This window comes from Macaca fascicularis, chromosome 10 (genome assembly GCF_037993035.2).
Source record: "Macaca fascicularis isolate 582-1 chromosome 10, T2T-MFA8v1.1".
In the NCBI taxonomy this organism is placed as follows: Eukaryota; Metazoa; Chordata; class Mammalia; order Primates; family Cercopithecidae; genus Macaca; species Macaca fascicularis.
The window spans coordinates 103,685,579-103,706,717 of NC_088384.1; the positions used below are offsets into that span (position 1 = coordinate 103,685,579).

General features: G+C 39.8%; 1 protein-coding gene across 14 annotated transcripts in view; it reads left to right on the forward strand.

The window, feature by feature from the left end:
• Nucleotides 1–21,139, forward strand: part of NCOA3 (nuclear receptor coactivator 3) — a 158,965-nt gene that overhangs the window by 118,669 nt on the left and 19,157 nt on the right. For 12 of the 14 annotated variants that reach the window (XM_045363078.3, XM_065523264.2, XM_065523265.2 and 9 more), the window contains 8 exons: nucleotides 7,691–7,792; nucleotides 9,411–9,583; nucleotides 11,179–11,279; nucleotides 13,115–13,289; nucleotides 13,674–13,862; nucleotides 14,035–14,136; nucleotides 20,347–20,487; nucleotides 20,902–21,049. In XM_045363078.3, the coding sequence (XP_045219013.2) occupies nucleotides 7,710–7,792; nucleotides 9,411–9,583; nucleotides 11,179–11,279; nucleotides 13,115–13,289; nucleotides 13,674–13,862; nucleotides 14,035–14,136; nucleotides 20,347–20,487; nucleotides 20,902–21,049 (1,112 nt within the window). In that variant the 5' untranslated portion in view covers nucleotides 7,691–7,709. Of the gene's footprint in view, nucleotides 1–7,690; nucleotides 7,793–9,154; nucleotides 9,584–11,178; nucleotides 11,280–13,114; nucleotides 13,290–13,673; nucleotides 13,863–14,034; nucleotides 14,137–20,346; nucleotides 20,488–20,901; nucleotides 21,050–21,139 lie in introns of all 14 variants that reach the window. The other 2 variants (XM_074005505.1, XM_074005506.1) reach the window with 1 other exon arrangement.

A 21,139-nucleotide genomic window follows, 5' to 3' on the forward strand; every position in this document is an offset into this window, starting at 1 on the left:
ATTTCTCTAAGTTACTGTGATTCTCAAGAAATACACCAAACCTCTCTCTAATTAATGTATTTAATCATACCTTATATAAGTTAGGGAAACAAGCCTCATGGATAAACTAAATTGCTGCTGGGATAGTCAAGTAGCTCCACCATTTCATCATAGCAAACCAAAGAATAACAATACTTGACTGACCATTTTAGGGTATAGTTTGTACTTTTCGATCTCAAATTTTCCTTTTGCTATGTGAGCCATTGACCATCTCAAGTGGAAGTAAGGGTCATGGGTAATATTAGAACACCACAAAGGGCAGTTTAGTGACTTTGGAGGGTAATGGTTAGGTAAGGTGCTTGAGGGGAGCATTAGTATCTGCTAAGCTTGAGCAACTCCTTGTCTCTGTCCCTAATACTGCATGCCCCTAAACTATGGCTGTCATAACCTCTCAGTGTTCTTACTGATAAGCTGAGAAATTTTCTGGCTAACTGGTTGGCTATAGTGTGATTCAGTGGTATAAATGGCTTGTTTTGGTGGTGTTTGGGGGTGGAATAAAATGCCCAAGAAACATTTGATACATATTTTGTTGGTTATGAAGTCTGAAAAAATATTGTAGTTCTAGCTCTGCCATCCAGAGTCTGTGTGTGATCTAGTGGAAAGTTATTTAGCCATTTCCCTATCTGTAAAATGGGACTATTGTAGTAATACATACTCTGGAGGGTCCTGGTAAATAAATTATCCAGTGTATGTGAGATGCCTAGCATTGTACTACCACAAAATTATCTCCTCATTTCTCCCTTATTAATTCAGGAAAAGTAAACCATTTTAGTTGGTCCCTATGTCAATTTAGATTTACTGGATAACCCATCTCCTGTTTTGGCACAGTATAGCTTTTCTTAGGTCCCCCAAAATAACTTCTTGCATGCCTAATGAACACTGGTAGTGTTGATTGATATCTTTTCCTTTTGGACCTGGAGTATTTCCTGTATCCTTGTCCATTTGGCTAATTTGCTGAGTATAATCAAACTTTTTCCCTCCTGTCTTAATCCCAAATAACCAAAAGGAAAGCTGATAAGTGCTGCTAAGCCTAATACCAAAATTTTCATGGTTTTTGAGCTAGCAGATATAATCCTTTGCTGCTTTTTAGCTTTAATTAGTTATTCCATGAAAGTTCATTTTCTAGCAATTTATTATATATTCCGTTGATGTCTAAGCTTCAGCATGTTCCATAGCTTGAATGTTACGTATAGAAAGGCCTATAGTATTTATAGGAAACATTCTATCCAGTTGTTTTAAGATACTTGTTCATTTTAAATCTTATGGATATACTTTGAACTTTTTCATATAATATAGAAATAGCATTAGATTTTGATAGCATTGAAAGGTATTCTAATTGTTACTATTCTACATTAAAGTAATTGTGACCAGACGCGGTGGCTCACGCCTGTAATCCCAACTTTTTGGGAGGCCGAGGCAGGTGGATCACTTGAGGTCAGGAGTTTGAGACCAGCCTGACCAATATGGTAAAACCCCATTTCTACTAAAAATACAAAAACTAGCCGGGGTGGTGGCAGGCGCCTGTAGTCCCAGCTACTTGGGAGGCTGAGGCAGGAGAATTGCTTGAACCCGGGAGGTGGAGGTTGCAGTGAGCTGAGGTTGCACCACTGCACCCCCCTTCCAAAAAAAAGTAATTGCATAGAATATATTGCTTAAATGCAGGTTTTTGTTTGTTTGTTTGTTTGTTTTTTGAGACCGAGTTTCGTTTTTGTTGTCTAGGCTGGAGTGCAATGCTGGAATGCAGTGGCACAATCTCTGCTCACTGCAACGTCCACCTCCTGGGTTCAAGCAATCCTCCTGTCTCAACCCCCCAAGTAACTGGGATTACAGGCATGTGCCACCACGCCTGGCTAATTTTGTATTTTTAGTAGAGATGGGGTTTTACTATGTTGGTCAGGCTGGTCTTGAACTCCAGACCTCAGGTGATCCGCCCACCTTGGCCTCCCAAAGTGCTGGGATTACAGGCGTGAGCCACCCCGCCCAGCCTTTTTTAAAATGCAGTCTTAGTGTGCATTGCCATATTTAATACATTTAAGTAGTGTAGCATAGAACTTTTTTTAGTAGAAACATTTTAGATAAGGAAAATAGTTGTAAAAATGGCTTATGGATCTGGGTAGTAGAGTTTATATTGAAAGATTGACTCGGTTTTAGCCTTTGAATTCTGATAAAACGAGAAGTTCCTCCTTCTAGTTCTTTTCAATACTTTGGGGCCAGGGGCTTGAAAAGGCTTCTGAGACTGGATTGTGTATCTTCTTGGAAGTGCATTAGAGGTGCAGTGGAAACTTCAAAATATGGATGCATCTCACAGTTGGATGTATGATATAACTTCAGGAGGACGATTACTTGGGGGCAAGTATAGGCCCTAATTTCTTTTATATTCAACTATCGGTGATAATATCTAATTGTATGGAGTCAGAATTAAGAAGGGACTTTATGTTAATAGACTGTTATTTTTTTTTCTTTTTTAGGCAGAGTCTCACTCTGTCACCCAGGCTGGAGTGCAGTGGAGCGGTCTTGGCTCACTGGCAACCTCCGCCTCCCGGGTTCAAGCTTTTCTCCTGCCGCAGCCTCCCGAGTAGTGGGAACTACATGTGCATGCCACCACACCCAGCTAATTTTTGTAGTTTTAGTAGAGATGGGATTTCACCATATTGGCCAGGCTGGTCTTGAACTCCTGACCTCAGGTGATCCACCCACCTCGGCCTCCCAAAGTGCTGGGATTACAGGTGTGAGCCACCGCGCCTGGCCTAGACTGTTCTTATAATCAAACTTACTGTGAGACTGTTGTGCTATATTATTTCCCCTTTGAAGATGGATTTTATCAACTCCATATATTCTCCAAACTAGATGGGTTGTAATTTAAGATGTAAAACTGTAAGCTAGTCTCAGGCAGTTATTGATCCATGTTTCTTACCGGTTAAGAACTTCATGGTCTTGGTACATGCCTTGCTCCCCTCTCTCATCTTCATTCTTGACTGTTTACTGAAAGTGATCTAGATCTAGTGTGTGCTAGACATTTACCTTTTATATCTTAAAATGAGTAATCTACCAAACTAACATCCCCCCAATGAGAAGGAGACAACAGGTATGGCAACTAAAACAAATGCCATTTTTGATTTTTTGTTTATAACTAAGATTAATACCAAATAGAAAACTACCTGAAGGGTTTGTCATAGTCATTTGTGCTCAGGAATATAATATTGTATATGTTGAAATTATTACTTTGGGGACCAAAAATGCTTTTTTATTTCTCATATTGAGCTTTTTCTTTAGTTTAATGAAATTCAGGAGATGTTTGCTCTACTTCGCTTTTTGTTGTAAAACAATTTGTCATTTATTCTTAGACATTGTGGTGTCTTATACAGTTATACAGTAATGTACCTAAGGTTTGTCCATGTCTAATTAAGAACTACAAATCTACCCAACCTATTCCTGAAAAACCAAGATAGAGACTGGACATGGTGGCACATGCCTGTAATTGCAGCACTTTGGGAGGCTGAGGCGGGCAGATCAGTTGTGGTCAGGAGTTCGAGACCAGCCTGGCCAACTTGGTGAAACCCTGACTCTATTGAAAATACAAAAATTAGCCAGGTGTGGTGGCACACACCTATAATCCCAGCTACTCGGGAGGCTGAGGCAAGACAATCATTTGAACCCGGGAGGCGGAGGTTGCAGTGAACTGAGATCGTGCCACTGCACTCCAGTCTGGGTGACAAAGTGAGACTCCGTCTCAAAAGCAAAACAAAACAAAACAAAAATAAGATAGAAATATTTTATATCTTAAATAATTATACCTTCATGTTTGGGTAAGCACCTTTTTCATGATTTTAAGTTATTTTCCCTTAGGTTTTTTTTTTTTTTTTGAGACAGAATTCACTCTTGTTGCCCAGGCCCGATTTTGGCTCACCGCAACCTCCACCTCCCAGGTTCAAGCAATTCTGTCTCAGCCTCCTGAGTAGCTGGAATTACAGACATGCACCACCGTCCCTGGCTAATTTTGTATTTTCAGTAGAGATGGGGTTTCTCCACATTGGTCAGGCTGGTCTCTCAAACTCCCGACCTCAGGTGATCCGCCCACCTTGGCCTCCCAAAGTGCTGGGATTACAAGCATGAGGCACCCCTGCCAGCCTTCCCTTAGTACCTTTTTGGATAATTAGGTTTGACTCTGTGAAGGAGTAAGTCTGGTAGCAGGAAGATGGCACAGGCTTATGTGTACAGTGTAGCTTGTTTTGTGAGATCAAGAGAAAAAGCTGCATGTGTCTATGGATATAGGTAGACATATTTAGGTTTCATTATATGCACATAAACATTGACTTAACACAAATGATCTGCGTTTCTGGTTTAAACTGATATTTGTACTTATTAATTTTTTTGCATATTAAGAGATTGTCATGGCTTAGTTTTTCTATTGATTTAATTTATGCTGCCAGAATTTATTATAACACTGTATATCAACTGTAGAAGTAAACATTTAAAGAGTTTAAAGCAGTAGGATTGCACTGAATGATTGTTATAGATCAGAATAAAGGAAAATTCTACACTATGATTTAGTAGGTTGAATGTTGCTTTTATATGTGTTCAATATTTATTCAAGACATTTACTGACCACCTATTATGTGGTAGACCCCTTATATTTAATACCAACTTAATACCAAAGAAAGGAAATAATATTGAGAATATAGGCGAAATTATATATTTCAAATTAAAGAAGTGCTGTTATCCACCGAATAGTTTATCCATTTGTTTCAGGGATTCAGCTTATAGACAAAAGCCAAAGTAAGGAAATAATATCTAGAATGTGGAATAAATTACATATTTAAAATAAAGAAATGTAGACTGGGTGTGGTGGGTCATACCTGTAATCCCAGCACTTTGGGAGGCTGAGGCAGGCAGATAACTTGAACCCAGGAGTTCAAGACCAGCCTGGGCAACTTGGTGAGACCCTCTCTCCAAAAAATACAAAAATTAGCTGGGCGTGGTGGTGCTCACCTGTTATCCCAGCTGCTTGGGATACTGAGGCAGGAGGATTGCTTGAGCCTGGGAAGCCGAGGTTGCAGTGAGCTGAGATTGTGCCACTGCACTTCAGCCTGGGTGACACAGTAAGAACCTGTCTTAAAAAAAAAAAAAAAGTTGTTACTCAATGGATAGTTTGCCATTCAATTTAAAAATAACCTTTGAATGAAACAAATATAAAACCAATTATAGAGACATAGCAAGAATTATTCTATTTTTGTACTTAAGGAATGGAATCACTATTCTTTTTATTTTATTTATTTATTTTTTTGAGATGAAGTCGCTCTCTGTTACCCAGGCTGGAGTGCAGTGGCTGGGTCTCAGCTTACTGCAACCTCTGTCTCCCGGGTTCATGCGATTCTCCTGCCTCAGCCTCCCTAGTAGCCGGGACTACAGGCGCATGCCACCATGCCCAGCTGCTTTTTGTATTTTTAGTAGAGACGGGGTTTCACCATATTGGCCAGGCTGGTCTCGAACTCCTGACCTTGTGATCCACCCGCCTCAGCCTCCCAAAATGCTGGGATTACAGTTGTGAGCCACTGCGCCTGGTTCTTTTTAATTATTTAATTTATTATTATTATTAAGAGACAGAGTCTCACTTGGTCACTGAGGCTGGAGTGCATTGGCGTGATCACAGCTCACTGCAGTCTCAAACTCCTGGGCTCAAGCAGTCTTCCTGTTTTACTCCTAAGTAGTTAATGCTATAGGTGTACACCATGATGCCTGGCTTAGGTTTTTAAAAAATTTGTAGAGACAGGGTGTTACTGTGTTGAACAGATGGGGCTCAAACTCAAGTGATTCTCCTGCCTGAGCCTCCCAAAGCACTGGGATTACTTGAGATACTCTTTTTAAATATGAAAATTGGAAAATCAAAACTGAACATACCTTTAAGTTTAAAACTCTTTTATTTGAGGAAAATTTTAAACTAAAGCAAGGTTGCAAGAAAATAGTATGAAGAGTTTTTCAGTTTATCCCCTCATCAGGATTCACCTAGTATCAACTCCCTTCCTCATCCTTGCCCTGCCTGTCCTGGTTCCCAGGTTTATTCAACTCACTCATTATATATGCAAGTTTTCTTAACCATGTGAGGATAATTTGCATATGTAATACCCTCTTACCCCAAATATTATACTAAGAATATTGGTCTCTTAAATAACCATAGTTCATTTATCAACTTAAGTATATTTAATATTGACAACATACTTTTATGTCAGTTGTCCATATTCTAATTTTGTCAGTTGATCCAATAATATTCTTTATAGCATTTTCTTACCTCCAGCGCAGGATTCAGTCTAGGATCAAATATTGCATTTAGTTGTATTTTCTTATAGCTTCCTTTAAAATCTTGACTGTTTACAGACTTTCTTTGTCTTTTTTAAAATACAGTACCCCCAAGATTGTGTGATCTGACTGTGCTTTAAAGTCATAATAGTGAGCCACTACTAATAAAGGTTATTTTAAGTATTTTTCTGTCCTCCATTTAAACTTGTCATGGGGAAAAAAGCAAATATTGAAATCATCTCAGCTTTTTAGCCTTTCCGTTTTACAACCAAAGTTATAGAATGAATTTTCTTGGTAATTAATACATATTTAGTGCATCTGTAAAGACAATGTTGCAATCTAGATTTTCTGATTTATATTGTGATTTTAATTTTTAATTTTTTTGGTTTTTTTTTGCTTTGATTTTTTTTTTAAAGCTACACATTTGAAGTTTGATCAGCATCTTGAGTAAATTTTCATTTTTAGAAATCTGTCTTCCTTCCTGGTAGCATTCTGCCACCTAGTGGAAATTTATGTCCTCCAACATATGTCTCAGAATTTAGCTGGAACGCAAGATGCATTTTAATAAGTAAAAAATAGTTTAGAATCGTTGAGGTTCGTTGGTTGACATGTAATTCTTTACAACAGTGAATGCCTTATTCTAAACAAGAGTTTAGTACAGATAAAATTCTTAGCAAATGAGAGCTTAGTAGATGTCTTAAATTGTTACTGAGTATTAAAACCTGCTCATCTTTCTCAACAAGAAGTACTCTACATTTATCTTCTTCATCAATGAAATTTTAACCAAAGCATCCTATTTTTCCATCAGTCAATTTTTTTTTTTTTTTTTTTTTTTTGAGTCTAGCTCTTGTCACCCAGGCTGGAGTGCAGTGGTGCCATCTCGGCTTACTGCAACCTCCACCTCCTGGTTCTAGTGATTCTCCTGCCTCAGCCTCCCAAATAACTAGGATTACAGGCGCCCGCCACCATGGCCAGCTAATTTTTTATTTTTAGTAGAGATGGGGTTTCACCATGTTGGTCAGGCTGGTCTCAAACTCCTGACCTCAGGTGATCTACCTGCCTCGACCTCCCAAAGTGCTGGGACTACAGGCATGAGCCACCATTCCCTGCAAGAGACACATTTTTAGTAGGACTTGAGGAACATTTCTGACTTGGAGTTGTACATACATTCTGCATAGTTATATTAGAATGTGAAATCTGAGGTTGTTTTCAGTATAGGCATTTATGAAAAAGAATATTGGGAATTATCTGTTTAAAGAAAGTAGTTCTGAATTACAAGATGCATTCAGTCATATAACACCTTCATAGAGTCATGTATATTTTTTAATGTGCTTATCTTATTTCTAATTATTCTTAGTTGCTGATGTATATTCAAGATGAGTGGATTAGGAGAAAACTTGGATCCACTGGCCACTGATTCACGAAAACACAAATTGCCATGTGATGCTCCAGGACAAGGGTAGGTGACTTATTTCCTGGTGCTTTACCACACTTGTTCTCCTCCCTCTGCCTTTGTTTAAGGATAACATTTTAACTTCTGGTCATTTACATTCTCTGGTTAGATTTTTTGGTGGTTTCACTTCATGGTAAATAGAGTGTTACTGATGAGATGGACATCTTTCTGATGTAATAGAAGTTTTTTTTTTTTTATTGCTGATTCAGATAGAAGGTAGAATATTAACAATTTGTGATACTATAAGAATTTCTGAATGGAGGGCGGGGTAGGAGTTACAAATAGATGACCAAGGTTATGTCATATGTGTCCATGTGAAGAGACCACCAAACAGGCTTTGCGTGAGCAACAAGGCTGTTTATTTCACCTGCGTGCAGGCGGGCTGAGTCCGAAAAGAGAGCCAGCAAAAGGGTAGTGGGATTATCATTAGTTCTTACAGGTTTTTGGGATAGGCAGTGGAGTTAGCAATGTTTCCTGGGCAGGGGGTGGATCTCACAAAGTACATTCTCAAGGGTGGGGAGAATTACAAAGAACCTTCTTAAGAGTGGGGAGATTACAAAGAACCTTCTTAAGGGTGGGGGAGATTACAAAGTACATTGATCAGTTAGAGTGGGGCATAAACAAATCACAATGGTGGAATGTCCTCAGTTCAGGCTATTTTCACTTCTTCTGTGGATCTTCAGTTGCTTCAGGCCATCTGGATGTAAACATGCAGGCTTGGGCTCAGAGGGCTGACAGTTATTATAAGTAAGAATCTTTGCTGTCTTTTAAGAATGGGTTATAAGTTGATATTTTATCATTTGTTAGGTTGCATCCTTTTTTTACCAAGTGAAATGAGAAGCTTAAAAATTAGAAACAAAATAATGTAATCTATACAACACTACTCCATAGCTTTTAAAGTATTTGCCAAAGTCAGTGTCAATTGAGGTTTAATGTGATAGTTGAAAAATATCAATCTATGATGAATAAAACTTCATCATCAGTAAGTAGCTACCAGTGTTTTTGTTATTATTTGTTAGTTGTTTTATTATCTCTAAGAAGTAAAGATTATTTATTCATATTTTCTAGATGAAGTAACTGAGGCTAACTCTGCCCAAGGCCACCTAGCTAACAAAGATGGAACTGGATTTAGGTTTACGTGAATCTCTATTATGTTGTACTGCTTCTCCAAGACAGCATTTTTGATAGTTTACATTGGCTGAGTTTAGTTTGTTTACATATGAAAATAATAGGCTGGGTGTGGTGGCTCATACCTGTAATCCCAGCACTTTGGGAGGCCAGGGCGGGTGGATCACCTGAGGTTAGGAGTTCAAGACCAGCCTGACCAACATGGTGAAACCTCATCTCTACTAAAAATGCAAAAATTAGCCAGGTATGGTGGCGCATGCCTGTAATCCCAGCTACTAGGGAGGCTGAGGCAGGAGAATCGCCTGAATCCGGGAGGCAGAGGTTGCATTGAGCTGAGATCACACCATTGTACTCCAGCCTGGGCAACAAGAGCGAAACTCCGTCTCAAGGAAAAAAAAAAAAGGTAATAGTGTTGTATAGGGGCTGATTCTGCTAACAGCTCTTTTGTGATATGTATTATGTCTCCTTTCCTCCCTCTCTACCCTTTTTCCCTTAGTCTTACCTGCAGTGGTGAAAAGCGGAGACGGGAGCAGGAAAGTAAATATATTGAAGAATTGGCTGAGCTGATATCTGCCAATCTTAGTGATATTGACAATTTCAATGTCAAACCAGATAAATGTGCGATTTTGAAGGAAACAGTAAGACAGATACGTCAAATAAAAGAACAAGGTAATAAAAACACTCATGTCTTTTAAAACAGCAGTGGTTCCCAACCTTTTTGGCACCAGGGACTGGTTTTGTGGAAGCCAGTTTTTCCATGGACGTGGTAGAAGGGATGGTTTCAGGATGATTCAAGTGCATTATGTTTGTGGTGTACTTTATTTCTATTATGATTACATTGTAACATATAATGAAATAATTATACGACTCACCATAATGCAGAAATCAGTGGGAGCCCTGAGCTTGTTTTCCTGCAGCTAGACGGGTCCATCTGGGGGTGACAAGATCATCAGGCATTAGAGAATCATAAGGAGCACACAACCTAGATCCCTCGCATGCGGAGTTCACATTAGGGTTTGCACACCTGTGAGAATCTAATGCTGCTTCTGAGCTGACAGGATGTGGAACTCAAGTGGTAATGTGAGCGATGGGGAGGGGCTGTTGTAAATACAGATTAAACTTTGCTCACTTGCCCACTGCTGACCTCCTGCTGTGCCGCCCCATTCCTAACAGGCCATGGACTGATATTTGTCTATGGCCTGGGGGTCGGGGACCCCTGTTTTAGAAGGGACTTGTTGCTATATTTGCCTTTTTGCTCCTTTATTTGGGTAGAGACTACAACTGGTAGAGGCTAACAAGTATGGGAATAGACAAATGTGTTGACCAGCTGTGCTTTTTGTTATTTATATATTTATTTATTTTGAGACAGTGTCTCGCTTTGTCACCCGGGCTAGAGTGCAGTGGTGTGATCTCAGCTCACTACAACCTCCACCTCCTGGGTTCAAGAGATTCTCCTGCCTCAGCCTCCCAAGTAGCTAGGATTACAGGCACCCGCCACCACGCCTAGCTAAGTTTTGTATTTTTAGTAGAGACGGAGTTTCACCATGTTGGCCAGGCTGGTCTCAAACTCCTGACCTCAGGTGATCCACCTGCCTCAGCCTCCCATAGTGCTGGGATTACAGGCGTGAGCCACTGCACCAGGCCTCCAGCTATGGTTTTTTTTTTTTTTTTTTTTGGAGACAGAGTCTTGCTCTGTCGCCCAGGCTGGAGTGCAGTGGCCGGATCTCAGCTCACTGCAAGCTCCGCTTCCTGGGTTTACACCATTCTCCCACCTCAGCCTCCCGAGTAGCTGGGACTACAGGCGCCCGCCACCTTGCCTGGCTAGTTTTTTGTATTTTTTAGTAGAGACGGGGTTTCACCGTGTTAGCCAAGATGGTCTCGATCTCCTGACCTCGTAATCCACCCGTCTCGGCCTCCCAAAGTGCTGGGATTACAGGCTTGAGCCACCGCACCCGGCCCAGCTATGCTCTTTAGAAATGGTTAACAGACAATTCCCTGTCATTTGTTAGTTCCCTTTCAGGAAGCTGTGGGATAGTACATTTAGTAGTGAAACAATTTAGGTATCTTCTGGCTTCCTGGGTAACTATGAAGTTTAGTTTTGATGTTATAATATTGTAGCATCATTCTCTTATGAGGAAACGTTTTGTATGTATGTATGGGCATGTGCATGTGTATCTTTATGTCTCTTCTGGGGACTATTTCAAGATGATTTAATCTATAACTGATAAGTGTGTTATTTGTTATACCACCTTCTGTCTTTTCAGGAAAAACTATTTCCAATGATGATGATGTTCAAAAAGCCGATGTATCTTCTACAGGGCAGGGAGTTATTGATAAAGACTCCTTAGGACCGCTTTTACTTCAGGCAAGTATAAAGATTTCAACTGTCCAGTAAGTTGTGTTGCAGTTTGATTTATTATAAAGTTATAAAAAAAGAATAAATTTTGGTTAGGAAATGAGAACAAAAAGAAAACATTTTTCTTTGAGACAATTCAGTATTCTGAATATGATGGTAAAATGCTCTTAAATTTACAATATACATAATTCAGGAAGCCTTGGCCCCCTAGTAAAAATATAGTTGCAAATTGAGAAATCACACATATACAAACATAAAAATATAAAGAAGCAGGAAAGGAAAGGTAACCTGTAATTTCACAGAGATATTTGGGTACAAATGGCCCTTTCATATCCATGGGTTTTGTACTGCAGATTTGGAGGCTGGGGAAGAAATAAAAAATAATGTTAAAACAATAAAAAATATGGCTGGGCGCAGTGGCTCACGCCTGTAATCCCAGCACTTTGGGAGGCCAAGGCGGGTGGATCACGAGGTCAGGAGATTGAGACCATCCTGGCTAACATGGTGAAACCCCGTCTCTACTAAAAATATAAAAAATAGCTGGGCGTGGTGGTGGGTGCCTGTAGTCCCAGCTACTACTCAGGAGGCTGAGGCAGGAGAATGGCGTGAACCTGGGAGGTGGAGCTTGCAGTGAGCCTAGATTGCGCCACTGCACTCTGGCCTGGGTGACAGAGCAAGACTCAGTCTCAAAAAAAAAAAAAAAACCAATAAAAAAATACTTCAGTGTGATGACTATTTATATAGCATTTACATTGTATTAGGTATTATAAGTAATCTAGAGATGATTTAAATTATATTGGAATATATATGCATAGGCTATAGGCAAATACACCATTTTATATCAGGGACTTGAGCATCCTTGGATTTTGCCGTCTTTGGAAGGTCTTGGAACCAATCTTACACAGATACCGGGGGATGATGACTGTACGTTTTAGCTCAGACATTTTTGGTGAATTTTTGCATGATTAATCACATGGCACGCTTTGGTTTTATATTCTTGAGGAATTGTTAACACTTAAATATGTGCATTGTATTTGTTTAGGGGCTGAAGCCCTTCATAAAGTTAACTTGTCAACTTCTTTTTGTTTCAGGTAGTTTGTTCCAACTACTTTTAGTTGATCAGTTGTGAAATTCGTCTTTGTAAATTCTCATTAAGGAATGCTGTAGCAGTTTCTGTAGCTTGACTTGGCATCAAATGGAAAAAATGGGAAGAGCTAAGGATGCTTTTCTCACTTTTAAAAGCTCCTTTGAAGATATAATTCTTTAAAAATTAGATTAGACATTAATTCAGATTTCATGCTGAACATATTTATGTACACACTCTGCCACCCCCAATTCTTCTTTTTTTTCCCCCCCAATAAGGCCTGTAATAATGGTGCTAATGTTAGTAGTAATGGTGGCTTATAGTTGTTTGCAGTAATTAAGTCAGCAGTAGTTTTTACACATTTTGCTTATTACTATGGCTGCTGTTTGCTGATACTACTGTAACAAAATACCACAGACTTGGTAGGTTAAACCAAATAAATTTATTTCTTACAGTGTTGGAGGCTGGAAGTCCAGGATCAAGGTGTCGGCAGGATTGGATTCTCCATTTCTTGTCACTGTGTTCTCCCATGGCCTTTTCTCTGCATGCACATTCCTGGTGTCTTTCTCTCCCCTTATAGGATACCGGTCATATTGGATTAGGGTCCCCACCCATATGACCTCATTTATCTTTAATTATCTCCTTGAAGGTCTTGTTTCCAAATACAGTTATGTTGATGGTTGGAGTTTCAATTTAAGAATTAGAGGAAGGAGTATACAATTCAGTTAATAACAGCCTGTATTAACATATCCTATTTTAGGCATTGGATGGTTTCCTATTTGTGGTGAATCGAGATGGAAACATTGTATTTGTGTCAGAAAATGTCACACAATACCTGCAATATAAGCAAGAGGACCTGGTTAACACAAGTGTTTACAATATCTTACATGAAGAAGACAGAAAGGATTTTCTTAAAAATTTACCAAAATCTACAGGTAGGCTTTTAATGTGTATTTTGTAAATAGGTTAAATTTTTTTCCTTGACCATTTCTTAGAAAATTGAATGTATCTTTTAGGAAGTCCAGCCATCAAATGAGGGTAGAAAGGCATGTGATTTAATAGCAAAATTTTGACATATGGTGTCAGTGAATTAAAAATTTGGTATACATTTTAAGAGGCATATAGTTACAAAATATGCAGTGAGATTTCTGTTAAAGTTGAAATTATTCATATGTTTTGTATATTGCCAGCCTGAAATGTTAGTATAGATATAACTATGGAAAACATGCATAATGAGAAAATGCAGCTTGAATTCTTGATAATGGTCATAGAATGAGTTACAAGCTTTTTAAAATGTCATTTCAATTTGTTTTCCAAAGTTAATGGAGTTTCCTGGACAAATGAGACCCAGAGACAAAAAAGCCATACATTTAATTGCCGTATGTTGATGAAAACACCACATGATATTCTGGAAGACATAAACGCCAGTCCTGAAATGCGCCAGAGATATGAAACAATGCAGTGCTTTGCCCTGTCTCAGCCACGAGCTATGATGGAGGAAGGGGAAGGTAAGAGCTATCATATGTTTGTGATGTTCATGAAACAAATAGTAGCCGTACTTGGAGTTTTGAAACTTCTGTTATAACTCTTCTTACTGAATTCCATGTCCTTGCTTGCCTATTGAACATACATATCCAAAAGTTAAGCATAATCCTTATCAGGGTGAATTTTTTATTATAGATTTGCAATCTTGTATGATCTGTGTGGCACGCCGCATTACTACAGGTGAAAGAGCATTTCCATCAAACCCTGAGAGCTTTATTACCAGACATGATCTTTCAGGTAAAAACTCTTTCCCTCCCTCTCTCTGTATGTGTGTATACGTACATTTTTATTTTGGAAATTTTTGTAAATGTTACTATTTTTAATCTGTACTATCATAAAAATGTATACCTACTACAATGAGTGCTTTATGTGTATCATTTTTCATGTTTCTTATGCAACCCTAAAAGAATTTCACTAAAATTCTTGGCATTTTGAGTTGGGTATGTTTGGCACTTTAAATCCCCCAAATAAATTAAAAAAACAAATTTAGGGGCACCTGGTTTTCTCTCCAAATGGCATTTTGCATCAGAATTTAGTGTTTCTTTACTCTAACTTCAAGCCTATTTGTCATAAAGAAACATGTTTAAAAAAAATTACAGGTAATTTAATGAGAATTATTGGGAGTAGTTTTTTTTTTTTTTTTTTTTTGAGATGGAGTCTTGCTCTGTCACCCAGGCTGGAGTGCAATGGTGTGATCTTGCTTCACTGCAACCTCCACTTCTTGGGTTCAAGTAATTTTCCTGCCACAGCCTCCCAAACAATTGGGACTACAGGCACGTGCCACCATGCCCGGCTAATTTTAGTATTTTTAGTAGGGATGGGGTTTCACCATGTTGTCCAGACTGGTCTCGAACTCTTGACCTCAAGTGATTCGCCTGCCTCTGCTCCCAAAGTGCTGGGATTACAGTTGTGAGCCACTGTGCCTGGCTGGGAGTCATTCTTGACGTCAACCTGAGTTTCAGTCTTGGTCTGCCTTTTTTAATCATAGAAATAAAAAATTAAAGACATTGTGATTGGTAAGATGCATTAATGAAATTAAGCACTGTGGCAATATTATTTTTATTTACCTTCGGGGTTACTCTTATGGTCACCTAAGTGTAAATGAGGATGCCAAGGGTTTGTCATATATGCCCCATCTCAGAGATAAAGAAACAGAGGCTTGGTAACAGAAATTGGGTTATTGTCCAAGATCATGGCTAATAAGAAAATTTATAGCTCTGTCTGCCTGACTTAGCCTGTATTCTTTGCTTTGTGTAACACTAATTTTATAATGTGGACCTTTACCAAGTGATATAAAACTGGAGTAGGTATACATAAACATAAAACATAGCTATTGCTATTACATATGTATGTGTATGTTTGTAATATGCATATATAATATACATAATGCAGAATATTTTTAAAGAAATATTGCTATTTTTGCAGTCATTCAGCCATTTTATGCCATACTCAGTAACTTATCTTCAGGCTTTTTGAGATTAATTTTCACAATTAAAAAGAAGTAGCAAAGAATTATTTTGACAATTCAAAGTACAATCTGTTTACGCTGATGGATATTACTTTTTTTTTTTTTTTTTGAGACAGAGTCTTGCTTTGTCATGCTCAGGCTGGAGTGCAGTGGTATGATCTCGGCTCACTGCAACCTCTGCCTCCTGGGTTCAAGCGATTCTCCTGCCTCAGTCTCCCGAGTAGGTGAAATTACAGGTGCCTGTCACCATGCCCGGCTAATTTTTTCTATTTTTAGTAGAGACAGGGTTTCACCATGTTGGTCAGGCTGGTCTCGAACTCCTGACCTCAGGTAATCCACCTGCCTCGGCCTCCCAAAGTGCTGGGATTATAGCATGAGCCACCATGCCCGGCCGTATATTACTTTATATTTGAACATTTTCTCTGTATTAACTCACCTCAGATAAACATAGTGACAGCAATTTTTATATATTATTTTATGTTTTTAGAGTGGGTCTTTCTCTGCATGTCTTATGGTTTGGCAGTGTTAATTTTCTACTTGAATAGCCATGTTTTACATTTGTTACTGAAAATACTAAATAAAACATCTTTAAGCAGTTTAGCATCTTTGAAAATTATCTCATTAGTATATAAAAGCAATACATGTTTATTACAAAAGTTAGAAATTACCAAGCATGAAAGAAAACAGGACATGATGAAGAAAAATATTACCAAGCAAGAAAGATCAAATGCTTTGTGTGATTAACATCATTTAAAACTGAGATCCTACTTACCGTAGTTACAGTTAATGCCTTCCACGGGTATCTCTTATATTATAGGAGGCTTACTGCACTCAACACAATACATGTTTTGACCTCTGGATATATTTTATCTTCTGTCCCTGATGTGTTTCATATAATAAACTTTTTATGAACATCTATTTTGTATTTGTCATGTGGCCCAGGGCTAAACTCAGGGGAGGTGGTTGAGGACAAATCTTCTCTATTTTGGGCACAAGTGTACAGGTATTTACTCTTTCCTGGAATGCATTTGTCCCTTTTCCCTGCTCTCCCCCTGCTACTAATAAGATTTTTGGTCACCATTAAAATTCTGAATTTTAAACTGATTATTGGACTGGTGGTTTATCAATATTAGTGCCTTTTAAATATCCAGTAGTTTTTGCAGAATTACTTTTCACTATGAAGCCCCATAAGTTTTCCCAAACCAAACTTGGTTTTCTTCCGTATTTTTACCTTTCTAATGAAGATGTCATAGAAAGGATAAATACATGGGCAAGCCTTTTTTTTTTTTTTTTTGAAATGGAGTCTTGCTTTGTTGCCCTGGCTGGAGTGCAGTGGTGCGATCTCGGCTCACTGCAACCTCTGCCTCCCGGGTTCAAACTTTTCTCCTGCCTCAGCCTACTGAGTAGTTGGGACTACAGGTACGTGCCACCACACTTGGCTAATTTTTTATATTTTTAGTAGAGATGGGATTTCACCATGTTAGCCAGGATGGTCTCGAACTCCTGACCTCGTGATCCGCCCACCTCGGCCTCCCAAAGTATTGGGATTACAGACGTGAGTCACTGCGCCTGGCCTGGGCAAGCCTTTTCTATGTCTTTCCTGATTTGTGTGGAATCAGTTTATTGCCCACTTCTTTCAAGCTATTTGTCTGTACCTCTTGGGTCACGACTTCCATCATCACTGGGATTTGGCATATCTGTTGGTGCTGAGCATAAGAGATTGCCTAGATCTGATTATTGCATTTCTTTGTAAAACCTACACAAAACAGACAAAACAGATAACTATTGGCAATCTTGACATCAGCAGGAGTTTCATATGAAGTCTGCCATGTTTAACCATGGAGCATATTTTGTCACAGAAAAGATTACTGAGGATGTCCAGGTCAAAAACTGTGTGACCAGTTATTATGGCTTGGATCATTCTGTCTGCATTCAAAGATACAGAAAAGGCCTTGAAGCTGATCCAAGACCAGCCATGGAAGCTGGTCACATAGTTTTTGACCTGTATATCCTCAGTAATTAGTCTGAATTTTCTAAGGACACTTTCGTCATTCTGCAGATCAGCAAGGTTCATTTCAAAAACACAGTTCTTTAGGCCATCAGATGCAGTGCTGGTTCCTTGAGCCCTTTTGACTAGTTTGTTACCAATTAAACATAGCCAGTGCTTTCACATCATACCAGTCTTTTTTAGAAAATGGATTAACCACTTTCTTCTTTGCTCCCATTCTGCGACTTTTTGTAAGGCACTTGCTTTTGCCAGCTGCTTAGAGTGAAAAGGCCTAGACATTTTTTAAGGACCATCTGTTGTCATGAAACCTTCTTTAATTCCATGGTATTTTTGAGTATGTATATTTGGTGTCTTCACTGTATTTGATATTAAGCAAAAGTTGTCAGAAGTGTCCAGCATTGTAGAAATGAGTATTTGGTTAACCCTCTAAGTTTAGGTATTAAGCGTACAAAAATGCGATCATCTCTCAGATGCAAAGAATTGTCCCTGCTGGCTCTTTAAGCAGGTGTTTTCTCTTGCTTCATAGTTGTAGGGACAGAATCTGTTTGGACAAACAACTGTCCTCATAGATGTTATTTTTTTCCTTTACACGAAAATGAACTTAAGGTTATCTGGACATGTTATAGTCACTACATTCAGAAAGTAAAAGGAGTTTGTGTGATATACTCATAAATTCTGTACAGCATTTGGGAAAGCACTGTTTTTCTATACTCCCACATCACTTCTGACCCCAGATGTATTTTTTTCTCCACTAAACCAGTGCTCTGTCTGACATAAGCAGGGTGCCCTACAGTTTTAGTTTGGACAATTTCTACCTGGGTTTAGCATTAGATCTTACAAGTTTAAGGGTTCAGTCCCACAAGACTGCCTGTACTTCACTTCAGATGCCAGTTGCAAGTCCTGGCCTTCCGTACTTCTGACTGACTGGCTATAAATTGGGCCTCTGATCCTCTCCTTAGGTTTGATGGTTTGCTAGAATGGCTCAAGAAATCCGGAAATGCTTTACTCAGGTTTACTGGTTTCTTATGAAGGATACAACTCAGGAATAGCTCAATGGGAGAAATATATAGGACAAGGTATTAGGGGGTGGGGATGAGGTTTGGAGGTTCCGTGCCCTTTCTGGGCTTATAACCTTCCCAGCACCTTAATGTGTTCATCCTTTGGAAGCTCATCAAATCTCTTGTTCAAGAGTTTTTGTTGTTGTTGTTGTTGTTTTTTTTTTTTTTTTTTTTTTTTTTTTTTTTTTTTTTTTTTTTTTTTTGAGACGGAGTCTCACTCTGTCACCCAGGCTGGAGTGCAGTGGCGCGATCTCGGCTCACTGCAAGCTCCGCCTCCCGGGTTCACGCCATTCTCCCGCCTCAGCCTCCGAGTAGCTGGGACTACAGGCGCCCGCCACCGCGCCCGGCTAGTTTTTTGTATTTTTAGTAGAGACAGGGTTTCACCATGTTAGCCAGGATGGTCTCGATCTCCTGACCTCGTGATCCACCCGCCTCGGCCTCCCAAAGTGCTGGGATTACAGGCTTGAGCCACCGCGCCCGGCCTGTTGTTTTTTTTTTTAAATTGGAGACGGAGTCTTGCTCTGTCGCCTAGGCTAGAGTACAGTGGCACTTTCTTGGCTCACTGTAACCTCTGCCTCCCGGGTTCAAGCCATTCTCCTGCCTCAGCCTCCCAAGTAGCTGGGATTACAGGCACGTACCACCACGCCCAGCTAAGTTTTGTATTCTTAGTAAAGACGGGGTTTTACCATGTTGACCAGGCTGGTCTCGAACTCTTGACCTTGTGATCTGCCCGCCTCGGCCTCCCAAAGTGCTGGGATTACAGATGTGAGCCACTGTTCCTGGCCCAAGAGTTTTTTTTTTTTTTTTTTTTGAGACAGAGTCTCATTCTGTCACCAGGCTGGAGTGCAGTTGCGTGATCTCTGCTCACTGCAACCTCCGCCTCCCAGGTTCAAGCGATTCTCCTGCCTCACCCTCCCTAGTAGCTGGGACTACAGGCACGCGCCACTACGGCCAGCTAATTTTTGTATTTTTAATAGAGACGGGGTTTCACCATGTTGGCCAGGATGGTCTCAATATTTTGACCTCGTGATCCACCTGCCTTGGCCTCCCAAAGTGCTGGGATTACAGGTGTGCGGCACCGTGCTCGGCCAAGAGTTTTTTTTATAGAATTTAATCACCAGGCTCTCCTTCCTCCCTCATCCCCCATTCCTGGAGGTTAGTAGGTGGAACTACTAACAGAAAGTTCCAATCCTTTTTTTTTTTTTTTTGAGACGGAGTCTCGCTCTGTCGCCCAGGCTGGAGTGCAGTGGCCGGATCTTAGCTCACTGCAAGCTCCACCTCCTGGGTCTACGCCATTCTCCTGCCTCAGCCTCCCGAGTAGCTGGGACTACAGGCGCCCGCCACCTCGCCCGGCTAGTTTTTTGTATTTTTTTGGTAGAGACGGGGTTTCATCGTGTTAGCCAGGCTGGTCTCGATCTCCTGACCTCGTGATCCGCCCATCTCGTCCTCCCAAAGTGCTGGGATTACAGGCTTGAGCCACCGCGCCCGGCCTCCAATCCTTTAATTACTTGGTTTTTCTGATACCAGCTCCATCCCGAGGTGATCTAGAGACCCCAACCTAAGTCACCTCATTAGCATAAATTGAGGTGTGTTCCGAAGGGGCTCTTTATGAATAACTTGAAAATACTTTTATTACTCAGGAAATTCTGAGGATTTTAGATAGGAGCTCTGTGCTAGAAATCTGACAAAGGCCAAATGTATTATTATACTCCTTAGCAGAACTTGTAGGGAGAATCCTGTGGTGCTATGTCTTAAGGAGAAAAGCTCTGGATGTAGTAGAAATTTGGATCAGAGAAGGTGGAGCAAAGATTTAATATCTTTTATTTTATTCTCCAGTGCTAAGCCATGTGTAGGCAGCCGGTAAATACTTGTGGGCTGGATATAACTCTTTTTTTCCTTTTTCTGTTTAATAGGGAAGGTTGTCAATATAGATACAAATTCACTAAGATCCTCCATGAGGCCTGGCTTTGAAGATATAATCCGAAGGTGTATTCAGAGATTTTTTAGTCTAAATGATGGGCAGTCATGGTCCCAGAAACGTCACTATCAAGAAGGTAAAGAATTTTGGGGTTCTTTTTTATCATTTTATTCTTTAGAGACAGGGCCTTGCTATCTTGCCCAGGCTGGACTCAAACTGCTGGGTTTAAGTGATCCTTCTGCCTCAGCTTCTGAGTAGCCGAGACTGCAGGTGCACACCACCATACCTGGTTTTGGGGTTGATTCTTGATCTTGTTTGTCATTATGTTTGGTATACACATGGCTGTAGTTGCTGCTGTTTTGTTGGTGAGGGGTAGAAAAATGATTCCTGAGTGTTCTTATTTCACCCTGTTGATAATTTTGGTGCAGATCCAGTCTTTCCTTGGATTTTTAGAAATGTTGTACTTGAAGTATATTTCCTCCCTATCCCCTCCTATATATATTTGTTTTGCTGACTGTAGTTACCAGTGATGGGATATTTTCCCCAACAGCTTATCTTAATGGCCATGCAGAAACCCCAGTATATCGATTCTCGTTGGCTGATGGAACTATAGTGACTGCACAGACAAAAAGCAAACTCTTCCGAAATCCTGTAACAAATGATCGACATGGCTTTGTCTCAACCCACTTTCTTCAGAGGTAATGATAGATTACTGTGTATTGTAATATGAAATGCAGCAGTGTTCTCAAAATGCTTTATTATTAAAGTAAAAAAGGAAGGGACAAAAT